Genomic DNA, 16307 nt, shown 5'->3' on the forward strand with positions numbered 1-16307 from the left:
AGTGACCAATCAGCAAGGAAGTATAAAGGAAAGTTTCCACTGAAATTGAAGATCAAGGTAGTCTGTATCTGGTTCTCAAATCTATTAATAGTGAATACTTTCTTCGCAAGTTCTTATTGCATAAGTGCTTGTTCTGAAACCAGAATGCCATGGTTTTTTAAAAGTAATAGGAACACAGATTTAAATTTTAATATGAATAAGAGACTAGGCACTTTTTTAATTTTGGCATTAAGAAATCTCTTATTGAAGGTGTTTGTGACGGAACAGATAGTGAGTCATCCACCTCAAGCCTACAAAGATCTCCAGGATGTACAAAAGGAGTTGAAAACTACCAGCACACAAGAGAAAAAGTCTGCATTCACTCACAAGTACTTATAATAATATTATAAATTTTTAGTGATCAGAATAGGATATGTCAATGAAAATCAGCACAAATTAATTTAATGATGGTTTAATTGATGTTTAATTAATTATCAATTATTAATTAATAATAAAATCACCTAAATTACCCATTAATTATTACATTTGCAAAATAACCAAGGTGTTCCGTAAAAATTTAAGGATTTATGAAATGTTCCGTTGTAGAAAAAGTTTGAGAAACCCTGGTCTAGATACTGAGTTTCATGATCTGGAATGTATCTCTCTCTCCATATGTGCTAAAAACATGTACTCCAGGATTAGCACCTATTTTGTATATTTATTTGTCATACTCATCTATCCACAGCATGGAAAAGAAGCTATATCTAGCTTGTCTTTAAAAAGAGAGATAAAAGTCAGCTATTAAACTCTAGGTTTATTGTGCCCACCTCATTACTCTTGAAAATAATGGTCATTAATGGCCAACTTTGTCACTATGTGGAGGTCCACCAATTAATGAACAGCCTTGGCAACTACTGTCTGTCCCAACTATCCAAACTACATTCTGTGTATTGCATATTACAAATGCATATTTACCACCTTCTGTAAGAAGGTGGTAAATATGCATTTGTAAGAGCTGACCTTCCTTGCCATCAACTTATTTTTGTATCCCTTTCTGTGGATTGTTAGAATATTTGATGTTCATATATGGTTTACATACATCTCACAACACATATTCCTGATAAGGGTTCCTTTTGAGTGAATAATTTCATCATATTCTTTAAAATAGCATAAGACATTTTTTTCTTTGTGTATAACAGTGGAATTGCTACTTTCTGTAATTTGATTTGATATATGTATGCACTTCATCCTAGTTATTTGTTTCTGTTATGAACATCAGTTTGATGTTCACCTTCCCTAATCACATAATTTTCCCCTTGTCTGATGGAAATGACTTTCCACTGAAACAGTGAATTTTGTAATTTTGTGGATATTTCTAAAAAGGGTGATTTTATAAGCCTGTCAAAAAAATATATACAGTCTCTTGAGGGCTGCAAAAAATAGCAATATTTTCAATAAACCCAGGGGTCTCTAATGGTTAGAGAGAAAGAAACATGAGGTTAGAGAAGGTGAACATTGCAACAACATTGTGACAGAAATAAAATGGTAGGCTTAAAAAGGTAGATTGAGATATGCACATTCTCATCTATGAACCGTGCTTAGGAGTAAAGTACAGTTATATTCCCATACATGGAAGATAATTTCTTATGACACCATTTTAAAGAATCTCATTATGCATAGCAATGAAGTCACTTAAGAGATATTGTAATATACATAAGACCTCAGTTATTCTAACAAACCAGAAAAATTATTTAAAGAAATAAAGAAATATGGTAGTAAACACAATGCTTGCAAAATATGAGAAATTTAAATTTTGTAAAATATATACTATTAATAATTTTTATTGTATCATTGATAAGCTATCTTCTTTGCAGTTTATGTTAATTAATCATGACAAAGCTATCAGATACTGAGTTAGCAAAACTTGTTGGTTATTTTTTTAATTTTTGTATTTATTATAATAATAAACCCAGCTATTATATATTGCAAAGTATTCTCAACATGGAAATTGACTAGATTGAAACTTTTATTCACTATAACATACTTTCTCTGGCTTCATTGTCTACAATGAGAGTGGACTGTATAAACTCACCACATTCTCAAAAGAATATTGACACATAATGATAACTGCAACAGTTTCTAAATAGCTTCTAAATAGTTATCTATAGTTGGTTTTAATCATCCTGATTTTTCAGCACTCCCTTAAAATTGTGACATTGTGCAATAAGCTTTCAAGAAGTGGAAAACTTCAGAGTAAAAGCAGTATTGATGTACATTCCAGAGATACCTCAGATGTTTGGGGATACAGAGAGGTAAGCATTATCCTTCCTTCCTTTAATCTTTCTGTAAAGAGTTATTAAAGATTAAGATCATCATTATCAGATTGCTAATACATATACATATGTAGAAAGTTTTTTAGCTTGGGTATACTATACGTTAAAGATACCAAGCAATTTTATAAACTTGGTTTTTATCCTTTTTCCCAAGTAAACAAACATACAGTTAAGTCAAGTTTGCACCTGAAATATTTTCAGGTCTGAGGCAACTCATGGTAAAGGTAGAGTAAGCTCTGATCACTATTCTTAGTGTCCCCCCTAATGCAAAGCACATCTCCTTGCGGACATGTATGATGCTATGCATTAAGGGAAGGGCCACTACCCAGACCGGTTCCAACCTTTATTGAGGTCTTGTCAGTGGGAGCCAGACCCTGAGATGCCAAGGTTGAAGTAATGCAGAACTTATAAATTTTACCTATACAAGTTGCCACAAGATGCTTTGACCTTATTAAATAAAAATCTCAGGATGAGTTAAAGACATAGAAAGTTTTTTATCTTGGGTATACTATACGTTAAAAATACCAAGCAATTTTATAAACTTGGTTTTAATCCTTTTTCCCGAGTAAGCAAGCAAACATATAAAGATAGTGATCAGAGCTTACTCCACCTTTACAACGAGTTGCCTCAGACCTGAAAATATTTCAGGTGCAAACTTGACTTACCTGTCTGTTTGCTTATGTGGAAACCTTGTCCTTAACAAGAGTCAGAACTTCATCTGTAGGTACATTCGTAAAAAGAGACATGATGTCAAAACTCACCATTCTGTCAGAGTCTATGAGATTTAAATTTTTAATTTTTGAGATAAAATCTTCAGAGTTTTTGATGAAGGAGGAGGAATTGCCAACTAAATGTTTTAAAGAAGCTGCAAGATATTTAGACAGATTCTACGTGGGTGAGTCAACACCTTCAACAATAGGTCTTAGAGGAGTGTCAGCCTTGTGGATCTTAGTTCTGACTCTTCTTAAGGACCAGGTTTCTAAAAATAAAAGATTTGCTCTTCTAACTCACTGCATCAATTCCGGCTATTTCTGCTATGAGAATAAAATATATAAACAAACTAGCGGGTTAGCTATGGGCAGCCCTCTATCCCCAGTTTTAGCTAACATTTTTTTAGAAGATTTTGAAGAGAACTATTTTTATAGCTACTTTAAAACCTAAACTGTGGTTACACTACATTGATGATGTCTTCCTTATCTGGGAGCATGGTTTGGAGGAACTTCAAAACTCCCTAAACCATTTAAATAATCAACATCAGAACATTAAATTCACTTCAGAACTAGAGATTAACGGCATTCTCCCCTTCTTAGATCTAAAGATCAGTAGATCACCTGACTGTCTTAAATTTTCAATTTTTCGGAAAACCACCCACACTGATAGATATTTGCATGGCTCTTCTCATCATTTCCCTCCTCAGAAACTGGGCATCATCTCTTGTCCATCGAGCAAGATGTCTCACTTTCACAGAAGAAGACCTACAAACAGAGCTTAACTTCCTGAAAAACACCTTTTTAAATAATGGATATTCATCTCGTAGCATCACTAAATGTTTGAGACCATGCCAACAACCTTGACAAGAAGATGAATCCAACCCTATCACTCATATACAGTTACCATTTATCAGCTCTCTTACCTCAAAATTATCTAAGATTATGAAGAAATTCAACATAAAGACCGACTGTACTACTCTGCCAAAACTTCTTTCTTTTCGGAGTTGACCAAAACACAACCAACTGCATTATCCTGGTGTTTATAAAGTTATGTGCGACTGTGGTCAATCTTATTTTGGCCAGACAGATAAATCTGTTTCACTTCATCTTGAGGAACATAGACGTGACATCTCCTACAGTAGAACACGAGTGAGCACCCTTTCCAGTCATGTGCTCTTCTCTGCAAGCTCTAACCTCGAAGAATGGCAACATCAAGTTGATTGGGACCCCACAACCAATTTATATATATGTAAGGATGAATTTGAAAGACGTATTATAGAATCAAAAGAAATAGTTCTGGACCCTTCACACTTGAATAACAATCTAAGCTACAATTTGCCTGATTCACATAGCACAATAATCCAATACTGGTGCTCTAAAATTAGCTGTCACACACATTCTACTCATGCCAACAGTAACATGCTGTCACCTATTCAAATATTACTGTTACTATTCTGTTTCTTTTTATTAAACTAGAAAGTCCATGTTTTTTACCTTGTTATTTTTATAAGTCTTATGTTATTTCTTACTCACCTGAAGAAGTCGGAATACCGATGAAACTAGTCGTGGTTTATTAAAGGTTTTTATTATTTAAATATAAAGAGCTAATAAGCTTCATTGCGGCAATATAAACATTATTTAAATTAAGGGGATATTAAATCCCATATTGTTTTAAAACCGAAGCAGAGTATATAACCGTATAGCAGAGTATATAAGTTCTTTTCGCTTATACACTTTGGTATTAATTTGGTCTAGCTACTCACTGATGAAGCCTCAAAAAAGGCTGAAACCGGTCTGGGTAGTGACCCCCCACCATAATGTAATAACAGCATACATTTCCTAGGAAATGTGTTTTTACATTATGGAAAATACCTAAGAATAGCGATCAGAACTTTACCGACTTTGCTGCTAGTTCTCCGGTACCGGTATTGTACTACATACTAGGGTCACTTGCACTAGCTCACACTAGTGGTCGCCAATACTTTATAGTTTACTATATTCAGCATGAAACTCTCTGATTCCAATCTTTGAGTTTCTTATTCGGTTTTAAAACAATGTGGGTTTTTATTATACTTTCTCGGGTTCTAGTCAGTTAAATTTTAATCTTATATATATATATATATATATAAGAGGGGGTGCTGGAAAGGTCTGATAAACACCTAGAACAAAAATGATATTAAAGTAACTGATATAACCACAAGAAAGTACATACAAGGATATAAGAACATACCTTCATAACTCTGCTACTAGTATGTTCTTGCTTGTGGTTATATCAGTTGCTTTAATATAATTTTTGTTCTAGGTGTTTATCAGAACTTTCCATTCCCCCTCTCATATATGTATATATCAGACAAAAACTACCAACAAATGTCTGTTTTTAGTGCATGCATAAAATCAGTAGTGTAGCAGTGTGGCACTAGGGCAATTTCCAAGGGTACCAGTGTCAGAAGAATGCCAGTGACAGGATATTTTACTGATTATTGAAATCATCACGCTGAAAAAGGCACATGGCTATGAACTTGTCAAGGGTGCAAAAACTTAGCTGTGCTTTTCTGTTTTAGTAAAACTTCTTGTATGTCATATGGTATTTGCTTAGAGATTAGTTTGGTCCATTGGATTTTTCTCATAATATTGCTATTCCCATGCATCTCCTCCTATAAAGAGTCTGCTAGACTTGTCAACATACATCTTTTAATTCATTTCCTACCTACAACTGTCTTAATATTAATTAAATAATGTGTACAGCACTTCTCTTTTATTAACTGATATACCGCTGTTTACTCGTGAGGTCAGCATTAGCACAATTGCTGATAGCACAGTAACCAGTAACTGATTTTAAATATGTGCTTGTTGCATGTACATATTTGGATTCATGAAAATATAGTTCTCTAATACACAACAATTAGATTGTTTTAAATCAAGAAATCAAGCTCAGAAAAATAATTTGAGAAATTTGTCATTATTTAAAAGAATGAAATTTTGTTTCTTGCAGTATTTTGCAGTAAAGTAAAATATAAGTCTTTGATGCTTCTAATAATAACAACTGACCTCCATGCAGTCAGAGACTCATCATGGGAGGTACACACTATCACACACAAAGTTCATCCAACCATGCTTTATACTGATTCAATGTATCTACATTCATAACACACTCAGGCAATGCATTCCACACACCAACCACTCTCCATGTAAAAAAACCTGCCCCTCACTTCAATGTTTACCCATCAAAAAGTATCCTCTGCACAAAGCATTAATATAGTGTGTTTAATTTTAGGAATCATGCAAATCCAGGAAACAATTAGGGGAGTCTTTAACAGGAATAAATGCAAAAATATAATATCTGTACTTTGTAGTTTATCTCGGTCTGTTCTCATACTCCACATCACAAAGATCACTGACCACTTTTGTGAATCTTCTCTGGACCCTTTCTAACATATCCTCATCACCATGAAAACCTGATGACCAAATCTATCCACAATAATCTATATGAGGCTTGATCAAGGCTTTATACAATGATATCATAACTTTCTGCACATCAGGGTCCTTCACATTGGCATTATCCTGACGTCTTCACAACTTGTGCAATGTGGCCCCTAAATTTCAGTCCTTGTCCACCACCACTCCAAGATCTCTTATTTCCTCTATCTCCTTTAAAGTTTCCCCACTAAGTGCATATTTTACACCCCATCGTTGCTTACCAAATTTCAAACCTTACGTTTGCAAAATTGAACTGATACTTTCAGTTACCTGTCCATTCATGCAATCTGTCCAAGTTATCCTATAAGGCCATGACATCTGCTTGACTCTGCATTGCTCTTCTCAATTTTGCGTCATCTGCAAAATTGAGAAAAGCTGCTTATCACCAGCTAAACCCATCCCAATATCATCAATATACAAATTGAACAACAGTGGTCCCAAAACTGATCCCTGCAGCATACCACTAGTGACCTTCCTCTTTCAGAATACCACACCTCCATATACAACTTTCTAATATCTATCAGTATTAGAAAGCTGTATATGGAGAAGTATACTTAGATTTTGTAAAAGCTTTTGACATCCAGCCATCACTAAGTATGCCACTCCATATACAGCTTTCTAATATCTATCAGTATTAGAAAGCTGTATATGGAGTGGTATACTTAGATTTTGTAAAAGCTTTTGACAGCCAGCCATCACTAAGTATACCACTCCATATACAGCTTTCTAATATCTATCGGTATTAGAAAGTTGTATGTGGAGTGGTATACTTAGATTTTGTAAAAGCTTTTGACAGCCAGCCACTGATCCAACTCAGAAGTCTGTTTCAATTTATTTAACTGCTTGTCATGTGGCAGTGTATCAAAAGCTTTTGCAAAATCTAAGTATACCACTGTATATTCATCTCCCTTATTCAAGACATTTGTCACCATGTTATAGTACATAAGTCATCATCATCATATATCAAGAATTTAGGCCTAGCATGGCCTGTTCCGGCCTTAGAAGTTATCGTTGAATCGTTTAAGAGGATGTCCTGGTTTTCTTTTCCCTAATGGCTTGTACTTTAAGGCTTGTTTTGGTAATCTTTCTGTTTTCATTCTTTGAACGTGCTCCATCCATTTATGTTTATATTTTTTAATTTTTTCTATTACTGGTTCTTGGTTTAATTCTTTCATAATATCTTCGTTTCTTTTGTGATCAAATAGGGTATACTTTGCAGTTTTTCTCATAAACTTCATTTCTGCTGTTGTTAATCTTTGTTTGTCTTTTTGTTTTATTGTCCAGATTTCGCTTCCATACATTAAGACCGGTATGGCTAATGTATTGTATACTTTTAGCCTGGTTTGTTTTTGAACTAGGTTTGGTTTAAATATAGAGTTAATTACACCTGTTATTTTTAAATATTTTGCAATTTTTACGTTTATATCTTTTTCATTTTCATATGTGATTATACATCCTAGGTAGTTAAATGAATTCACCTGTTCTAAGATCTTGTTATCTATTACTATTTTAGTTCTTGCTGGATCTTGTCCTTTAAAGGCCATAGTTTTGATTTTTCCGTTGATATTATCATACCATAATCTTTGGATATCTCATTTAGATTTAAAATAGCTTTCTGTAAGTTATCTTCAGAATTTGTAATTATTATTTGGTCGTCAGCAAAGAGGAGAGTGTTTAAGTTAACTGTAGGTGAAAGTTTAATTCCTTGATGTAAATTTTTACTCCATTTTATTATTATTTCATTTAAGTAGATATTAAAAAGAGTTGTTGAGAGGGGACATCCCTGTCGGATTATCTCTCTTGTATATAATATCTCGTGATTTAATCTTATTTGTATTTGATTATTTTCATATATACTTGTGATAGCTTTTAGGATATTATTTGGTATTTGTCTTTCTTTTAATATGTTAAATAATATGTTTCTTTTAACTTTGTCAAATGCTTTTTCAAAGTCAATAAACAATATGTGTTTCTAAATTATATTCTCTTCTTTTCTCTATTATTAATTTTAGGCAAAAGGCTGGGTCTATACATGATCGTCCTTTTCTAAATCCATTCTGTACTTCTAGAATAAAGTTTTCAGAATATTTCATCAGTTTGTTATTTAAGATTCTGCTATATATTTTGTAACAGGAATTTAGTATACTGATACCTCTATAGTTTTTAGGGTCATCTCTATTACCTTTCTTAAAGATAGGAATTACAATTGCTTTTTTCCATTCTATTGGGGGGATACCAGTTGAGTAAATTTTATTTTAAAATAATAATTAGAGTCTTTCTTTGAATCTTGTTCCTGCGTATTTATATAGTTCTGTCTAGTATAGTACATAAGTTTTAGTAAAACACAATATCCCTTTAACAAACCTATGCTGATAACCACAGAGAATACTGTTATCAACCCATATCTGTATCCTACTTCTCACCAATCACTCTTGTACCTTCACCACAACTCCAGATATACAGATTAGCCTATAATTTGTAGCCACAGCTTTATCACCACCTCTATGCAGCGGAACAATTTTACCTTCTCTCCACTCTCTTGGAACCTGTGCTGTTGTAAGACTCTTATTAAACCAGCATACCAATGCCACTGCCAATTCCCTAGAACATTTTGTAATAGCACTAGCCTCATGAGCTAGTGCTATTAAAAGCTAGAAATGCATATTTCCTTACAGTATATCTCCAAGTTTAAATACATATATTAGATAGACCAAAGTGTATGCAGTATATATTAGAAAGAAATGTTCATTCTATAATACCTTCCACGATGAGTCTCTGACATTGATTTCAGATGATAATAATAATAATATGATTTTTTTTATCATCAGAAAAAAAAAAGGACCATGCTTTTTTATTGCAAAAGTGAAATCCATTTTACTTTTCCCAATCCATTTGATTAGGAAAATAGTAATAATTCATTAAAGTAATACAAAACCAGCTACCCATAATATTAATAATTACTAGTTCTGTTGCAATTTGAATATATAATGTTTTGCTGAAAGGTGTAAATGTAATTAAGCAGATAAATCAAATTTTTCTTTAAAGATACTTCTGAAATCATCCTAAAGTACTTTTCATAGTTTATAATGACTACACTATATACACTTTGTAACTCAGTCTTGGGGAAAAATAATAGAAGTTCTGTGAAATTGAAAATTAAAATTGTAACCATCAGTTGCAGAAAAACAAAATGGGACTTACCACCATTAATTTATTGTCGAAATTTACTATTAGATATATTTATGATAATCATCCTTTTAAACTTTTATTTTCTGCAGTTAAGCAAAAGACTTTTGAAAACACCACTTGATAATTAAATATTATTTATCAAGCTCCTTGATAAATAAATGTCCTTTGGTTCCAGGTGGGTAATTAATGTGGGAAATTGTTTTTTTTCCTGCACTTTTAGTAGAAAACATGAATAATATTATGATAATTTTTTGTCTAAGTGACATGTTGCTTTTTTTTTTGTAATGTCCATCCCATGGTGAGCATAATTCTGTTAATAAGAATAAATAATGCATACAGAAAATTGAAGTGATCATCATCATCAAATTCCTGCCATGTACCCTCAAGGGGTGTACAGGATATGACAGCACTACATGAAAAAATTACATCATTACTAACTTCCTATGTACAATTTTCCTCCAGATCAGTCTGTTACTTGTCAAGACTCCAACATTATCAGATCTTATATTTCTATCGTCTAAGGCACTTTGTACCGTATCAATCCACCTATATCTTGGTCTTCCTCTGGGTCGTTTTCCTGCCAACCTGGCAGAGAACACTTGTTTTGCTAATCTTTCCTCTCCCATTCTATTTAAGTGACCATACCACCTGAGATTAGCTCTGCTAGTGCATTCCTGGATGCTGACAATGTCAAGTTCTTTCCTAATATCCTCATTTTTAATATGATATTGCCATTGATGCCATCTGTTCACACCTCTAATCTTTCTCAGGACTCTCATATCTGCGGTCTCTAGTCTTTGGTCAAGTGTTTTACTTCTGACCCAACTCTCAGATCCATAAGTTAAAACTGGTTTGAACACTGTCTTGTATACAGCTAATTTAGTGTTCTGACTAATTTCTCTCTTATTCCATATGAATTTATTCAGTTGACTTCCCACCATACCAGCTTTGTTGATTCTGTTGTCTATTTCTATATTTAATTTACCATCTCCAGTAAAAATCGTGCCTAAGTAGCTGAAATGTTTTACTTGTTCCACAGGTTCTCCATTCACAACACAGTTGACATTTTCAATGATTCTGCCTATTTTCATTGTCTTTGTCTTTTTATTGCTGACCTTCATACCATATCTATTACAACAGCAATTGAATTTAGTCAGAGAATCTTGCAGATTTGTAGCGGATTTATTTAGAAGTATAACATCATCCGCATAAAGCAAAGAGCTCACATTATCATCTCCAATTTTGATATCAGGTTTAATACCACTTTCCTTCATAATGTGATCCATATAGATAATGAATAACAGAGGGGATAATGTACATCCTTGTCTCACATCAGATTTAACATTAAACCATCTTCCTGTACTTCCTTCAATTCTAACTGCTGACTTACAACTCAAATAAAGACTAAGTATTGCTTGATATAATGCCCCATTGACACCATATAACTGCAGCGTATTGAATAGCTTCTCTCTTGGCACCTTGTCATATGCCTTTTCCAAATCGACAAAACTTAAATACAGACCTTTGTTATATTCCCATTCTTTCTCGACTATTTGTCGTAAAGTGAAGATCTGATCCTGACAGCCTCTATTTGGCCTGAATCCAGCTTGTTCTTCACCAAGCTTTTCTTCCACAATTCTTCTCAACCGTTTCTCAAGTATACTTGCATATATCTTACCAGGAACACTCAGTAGGGATGTGCCTCTGTAATTCTAACATTCAGTTTTATTCCCCTTTTTATATATGGGTACTATGAGAGCTCTACTCCAATCATGGGGAATTCGTCCCTCTGTCCAGGTCTTCTGAACTATGCAGTGCAGCCACTGTAAGACTTTTATGCCACGATACTTCAGCATTTCTGGTCGAATATCATCTACATCTGCTGCCTTTCCACATTCAAGCCTTTGATGGCTTTTTTCTACTTCAAGTATGGATATGTATTCCTGACTGCATGCCTGGTCAGTGTTTTTTATCACTGTGCTCTCATCACTGCTTGTTTCATTTAGCAGTTTTTCAAAGTAATTACTCCATACTTCAAGGATATCTTTTTCTTCTGTTTTCATGTCACCTTTATCATCTCTAACTCCTTTTACTCTTTCCTCCATTCCTAATTGAAGTGATTGACAGAAGAAAAAAAAAGGAAAAAAGATGCATCTGAACTGTAGGTTTATTTGAAATGTAAATTGTTAGCTTTTTAAAAGTTGACAAATACAAGTTGTCAGTGATACATGTCATTTGTGCACTGTGGAGAAAAGCTTCCTATTTCGTAGTGCAAAGTTTAGTTTGCTATTACTTCACCAAATGCAAGATGAAAGTGATTTTTTTTTCCTTGTGCTCAGTTTCCTATGTATTGGCATATTTGTTTGTTGTAAGTGTTTTGTATTAATTAAAAAACACATACACTAATATTTCATATTCCAAACAAAAGTACACTTCAGGCATTTTTATTTTATCAATTTTTTTTTTTTTCATATGCATTAAAAATTAATAGTTCTTATATTTGCAACATAACCAAGAGCACTAGTATTATGATGACAAAAACTCAAATATTCGACACATAATGGCATCACACTCATGTATCATTGGAAAATCTTGAACTTCAGAGGAAAATTCTCTTGGTACTTATATTCCCATGAGAATTTCAGACAAAAATGAAGGGTAGTTCTTTGCAGACATCGCTATAGGCCACATCACTCAATGATTTCAACTAGTTTAAAATATAATTACTAAAGGTCTGAAAAATTCAACCTAATTGAATTGAAGTGATCGAGGAATTGCAAGTTAGGTCCCTTTCTTTGGAGACACTCAGATCATGTTATTCAATATTTTTTAATAAATTTGAATATAGTTATTTACCAGGCTGCTTAAAGCACTTTTTATGCACTGTAAAAATAGACTGTTCACACACACACACACACACACACACACACACACACACACACACACACACACACACACACACACACACTGTGGGACCTACACATTGCACCATCCATCCAATTTCAACAATGTATACTTCAATGTTTTATCTACTTTTAAAAAAAAATGTAACATTTAAAAAAAAAGTAAGTAATGAGAAAGCAGGAGATTACCTGCAGTTTAGAAGTGGTTGCTTGGCTGACATGGTTCTGATTATTTAGAATACAAATTTTCCTCTGAAGTTCAAGGTTTAAATAATAACCATAATAGCAGCAACAACAGTACCATTAATTATTAAAAAGAATGTCAATAAAGCAGTTTGCTTCTCATAAAAAAAAGGTTCATAGAAAGGAAATTGAAAATAAATATCAGAGAGCACTGGAGTTAAATTTAAATATTGTAGTTTGTTAAAAGAAAATTACTGATTACAGTGATTCCCTTATTTACTCTTTACTCAGTTATACATACAATGTTATTACACCAGGAGCAAAACCAGCTGATGATAATTGGCATATGTAATATTTTAAGTAGGAAAATCAAATAACAGTGCGTCATTGACACAATTTAAAAATGCTTATAGTATCATAGTAAACTACAATCTTTAATTATTGTAGTCTATTATGATAATTTTCATATATATACAAGAGTGTAGGGACTGAAAAGTTCTGATAAACACCTAAAACAAAAATGATATTAAAACAACTGATATAACCACAAGAAAGAACATATCTTAAAACTCTCTAACCCCCATGTTTCATCTAATTGTAATAATTTGTTCTTTTTCTTTTAGGATATGTAAGAAGACTTGTTAGAAGTTTTGAAGAAATTCAAAGACACAGAGGTGCAGCCGTCATCAAGTTTTTCATGCTGCAAGAAAAGTCAGCAACTGAGATTCACCAAAGAGACTTTAGGGGACTGTGCCCCAGCATATCCAACAGTTACCAGATGGGGTGGTCAAGTTTAATCTGGGTATCCTGAGACAACAGATGCCCCCAAGTTAGGAAGACCTTCCACAGCGATCACACCTGAAAACATTGATGCAATGCATGTCATGATCCTTGATGATGGACAAATACCAGTCAGAAACATTGCAAAGACTCTGGAGATATCCAGGGAACGAGTTGGGATCATTATATGCCAACATCTGGACATGCAGAAGCTCTCAGCAAAGTGGGTCCCCAAATGTTTGAATGTTGACCAAAAGAGAGACCATGTGCTGTCATCTCAAGGGATTTTTTTTTTTTTTTTTTTTTTTTTTTTTTTTTTTTTTTTTGAAAAATCAGGTGCTAATGTTTTTGCACATATTCTGACTGTTGATGAAACATGGTTTCATTACTATGACCTAGAGACCAAACAGCAGTCAGTGGAGTAGAGGCACAAAGATTTTCCACACCCAAAGAAGTTTTGTACCCAAAAGTCAGCAAGGAAGGTTTTTGGGATATACATGGTATAATCCTTACCAAGTACTTCAAAAAAAAATTAAACTGTTACAACAGCAGTTTATTCAACAGCTCTGAATTAATTGAAGGAGTTACTGAAGGAAAAATGGCACAGGAATCTGAGCAGAGACGTGTTGCTTTTGCAGGACAAAGCACCTGCTTACACTGCTCATGAGACTCAACAGACAATACACAACTTGGGCTTTTGTCTGCCTCACTCACTTTATTTACCAGACTTAGCTCTATCTATTTCCTATTCCCAAATTTAAAGAAACACTTGAAATGAGCAAAATTTACTGCAGACGATGAAGTCATATCTGTAGCTGGTTTGTGCAACAAGAGAAAGTCTTTTTTCTCAGAGGATTGCAAATGATGCAGCAGCATTGTGAGAAGTGTATAACACTTTGTGGGGAATAGGGAAAATAATGTGTAAGTTACATGGTTCTATCTCAATTCCTTCATGGTGATTATCACAACTTTTCAACACACCCTCATATGTTTATATGCAATAAGAGAGAAATTAGTGAAAACACAAAACCAGCTGCATACAAGATGATGTTTAGACTAGTTTTAACTTATGGATCTTAGGGCTGGTTTAGAAATAAAACACATGATCAAAGACTAGTGACCACAGATATGAGAGTTATTATTACTTGGGACCTTCAGGGAGTCAAGGACTCAAGGGAGGCAATAAATTACCCAAACTAACTGTCATACCTTCCCTTAAATTCATTCACACTAGATGCACTCACTATCCCTAAAGGCAAACTATTCCACTTACTCACTCTAGAATCCTAGCTCTTATCCTTTTCTTGACTTTGACCAAACTTAACTTCCATGGATGCTCCCGTGTTCTCTCATCACCTTCCATATAACAAAAAATTTCATGAGATGCTATCCTATAATACCCATTCAAAGGTTTATAGACCTCTATCATATCACCCCTCTTTCTCCTGTTAACTAGAGTCTGTAATCCATATACTCGCAATCTGCCCTCATAATCTAAATCCCATAATCCAGATATAATCTTTGCAACTCTTCTTTGCACTCTTTCCACAGCTTCTTTATCCCCTTGGAATCCGAGAAACCAAATCTGTGCACAATAATCCAGGTGTGATCTTATCAAAGGCTTATAAAGAGGCAAAATGACTTCCTTATCCTTACATGTCAAGGTTTGTTTCAACATTGCAATTATCTATAGATTCAATGTGAAGAATTTATGGAGATACAACACATGTGTTAGAAGAATTATTTTACTTAACATTAGGAAAGTAACATTCGACTTTTCGACCTCTGTATTGAGGTTATCATCAGGAAAAATACACACACACACACACACACACACACATATATATATAAAAGATACAAGCTATTAGGAAAGTAACATTCGACTTTTCGACCTCTGTATTGAGGTTATCATCAGGAAAAATACACACACACACACACACACACACACACACATACATACATACATATATATATATATATATATATATATATATATATATATATATATAAAAGATACAAGCTATATGACACTGCACTAAACAAAAGTAAAATGAATCTAAATGCTTGTTAATCTTTTAACCTAGCCCTCTTGTGGGGAAAAAAAATTAAATAAAAAATAAATAAAATTAAAATACAAATAAATTAAAAACGGAACTACATTGAACATTTCTAAAGTCCTCTGATATTGAGATTTTGTTCTGGTTGTTATAAGGGTTGCAGATTGGTCCCCCACATTCTTGGAATGATTAATCCATCATTTTTGTTCCAAGTTTGGATAATGTTTTAGCATTTCATAAGCTTATTTGAATTTTCTCTGAAACCAGGTTTTGGTGCGGTGAGAGACTTAGTGTAGATTCTGTGGCATGTTTGGAATGTGTGGTCTGATACACCTGTTTTTACCATAGTGGAAGTATTTAATGTGTCGTTTGTGTTTGTCTTTTCTGATTGGGATAGTGCATCCTGTTTCCCCTATGTAAGGTAAGTGGCAGGTACATTGGATTTTGTAAACCCCCAGGGATAGATATGGAAGAGGATCTTTGGAAGAGCTAAGTAAATTTCTTAATTTTCTCAGGTGTTTGAAGGTAGTTTTAATGTTATATTTAAGTAGTGTTCTGTCTATTTTTTCTGAAATGTCTCTAGTAAAGGGAATGGCTATGGCATTTTTGTAATCTTTTTTGTTTTTAGTGGCATTTTTATGGAGGATCTTGTGAACCCTGAGGTACACCACTAGTTATCTTAAATCTGGCAGATTC

At 33.6% G+C, this 16307-nt stretch overlaps 1 protein-coding gene across 1 annotated transcript in view; it reads left to right on the forward strand.

Moving 5' to 3' along the window:
- Window positions 1-16307, forward strand: part of LOC150099731 (death-associated protein kinase 1-like) — a 504639-nt gene that overhangs the window by 117273 nt on the left and 371059 nt on the right. Inside the window, exon 9 of the mRNA XM_090403485.1 lies at window positions 2175-2291. Within this exon, the coding sequence (XP_090259611.1) occupies window positions 2175-2291 (117 nt within the window). The remainder of the gene's footprint in view (window positions 1-2174; window positions 2292-16307) is intronic.

Source organism: Typopeltis vanoorti, chromosome 14 (assembly GCF_054136105.1).
Source record: "Typopeltis vanoorti isolate ZY-2024b chromosome 14, IOZ_Tvanoo_1.0, whole genome shotgun sequence".
Taxonomy (NCBI): Eukaryota; Metazoa; Arthropoda; class Arachnida; order Uropygi; family Thelyphonidae; genus Typopeltis; species Typopeltis vanoorti.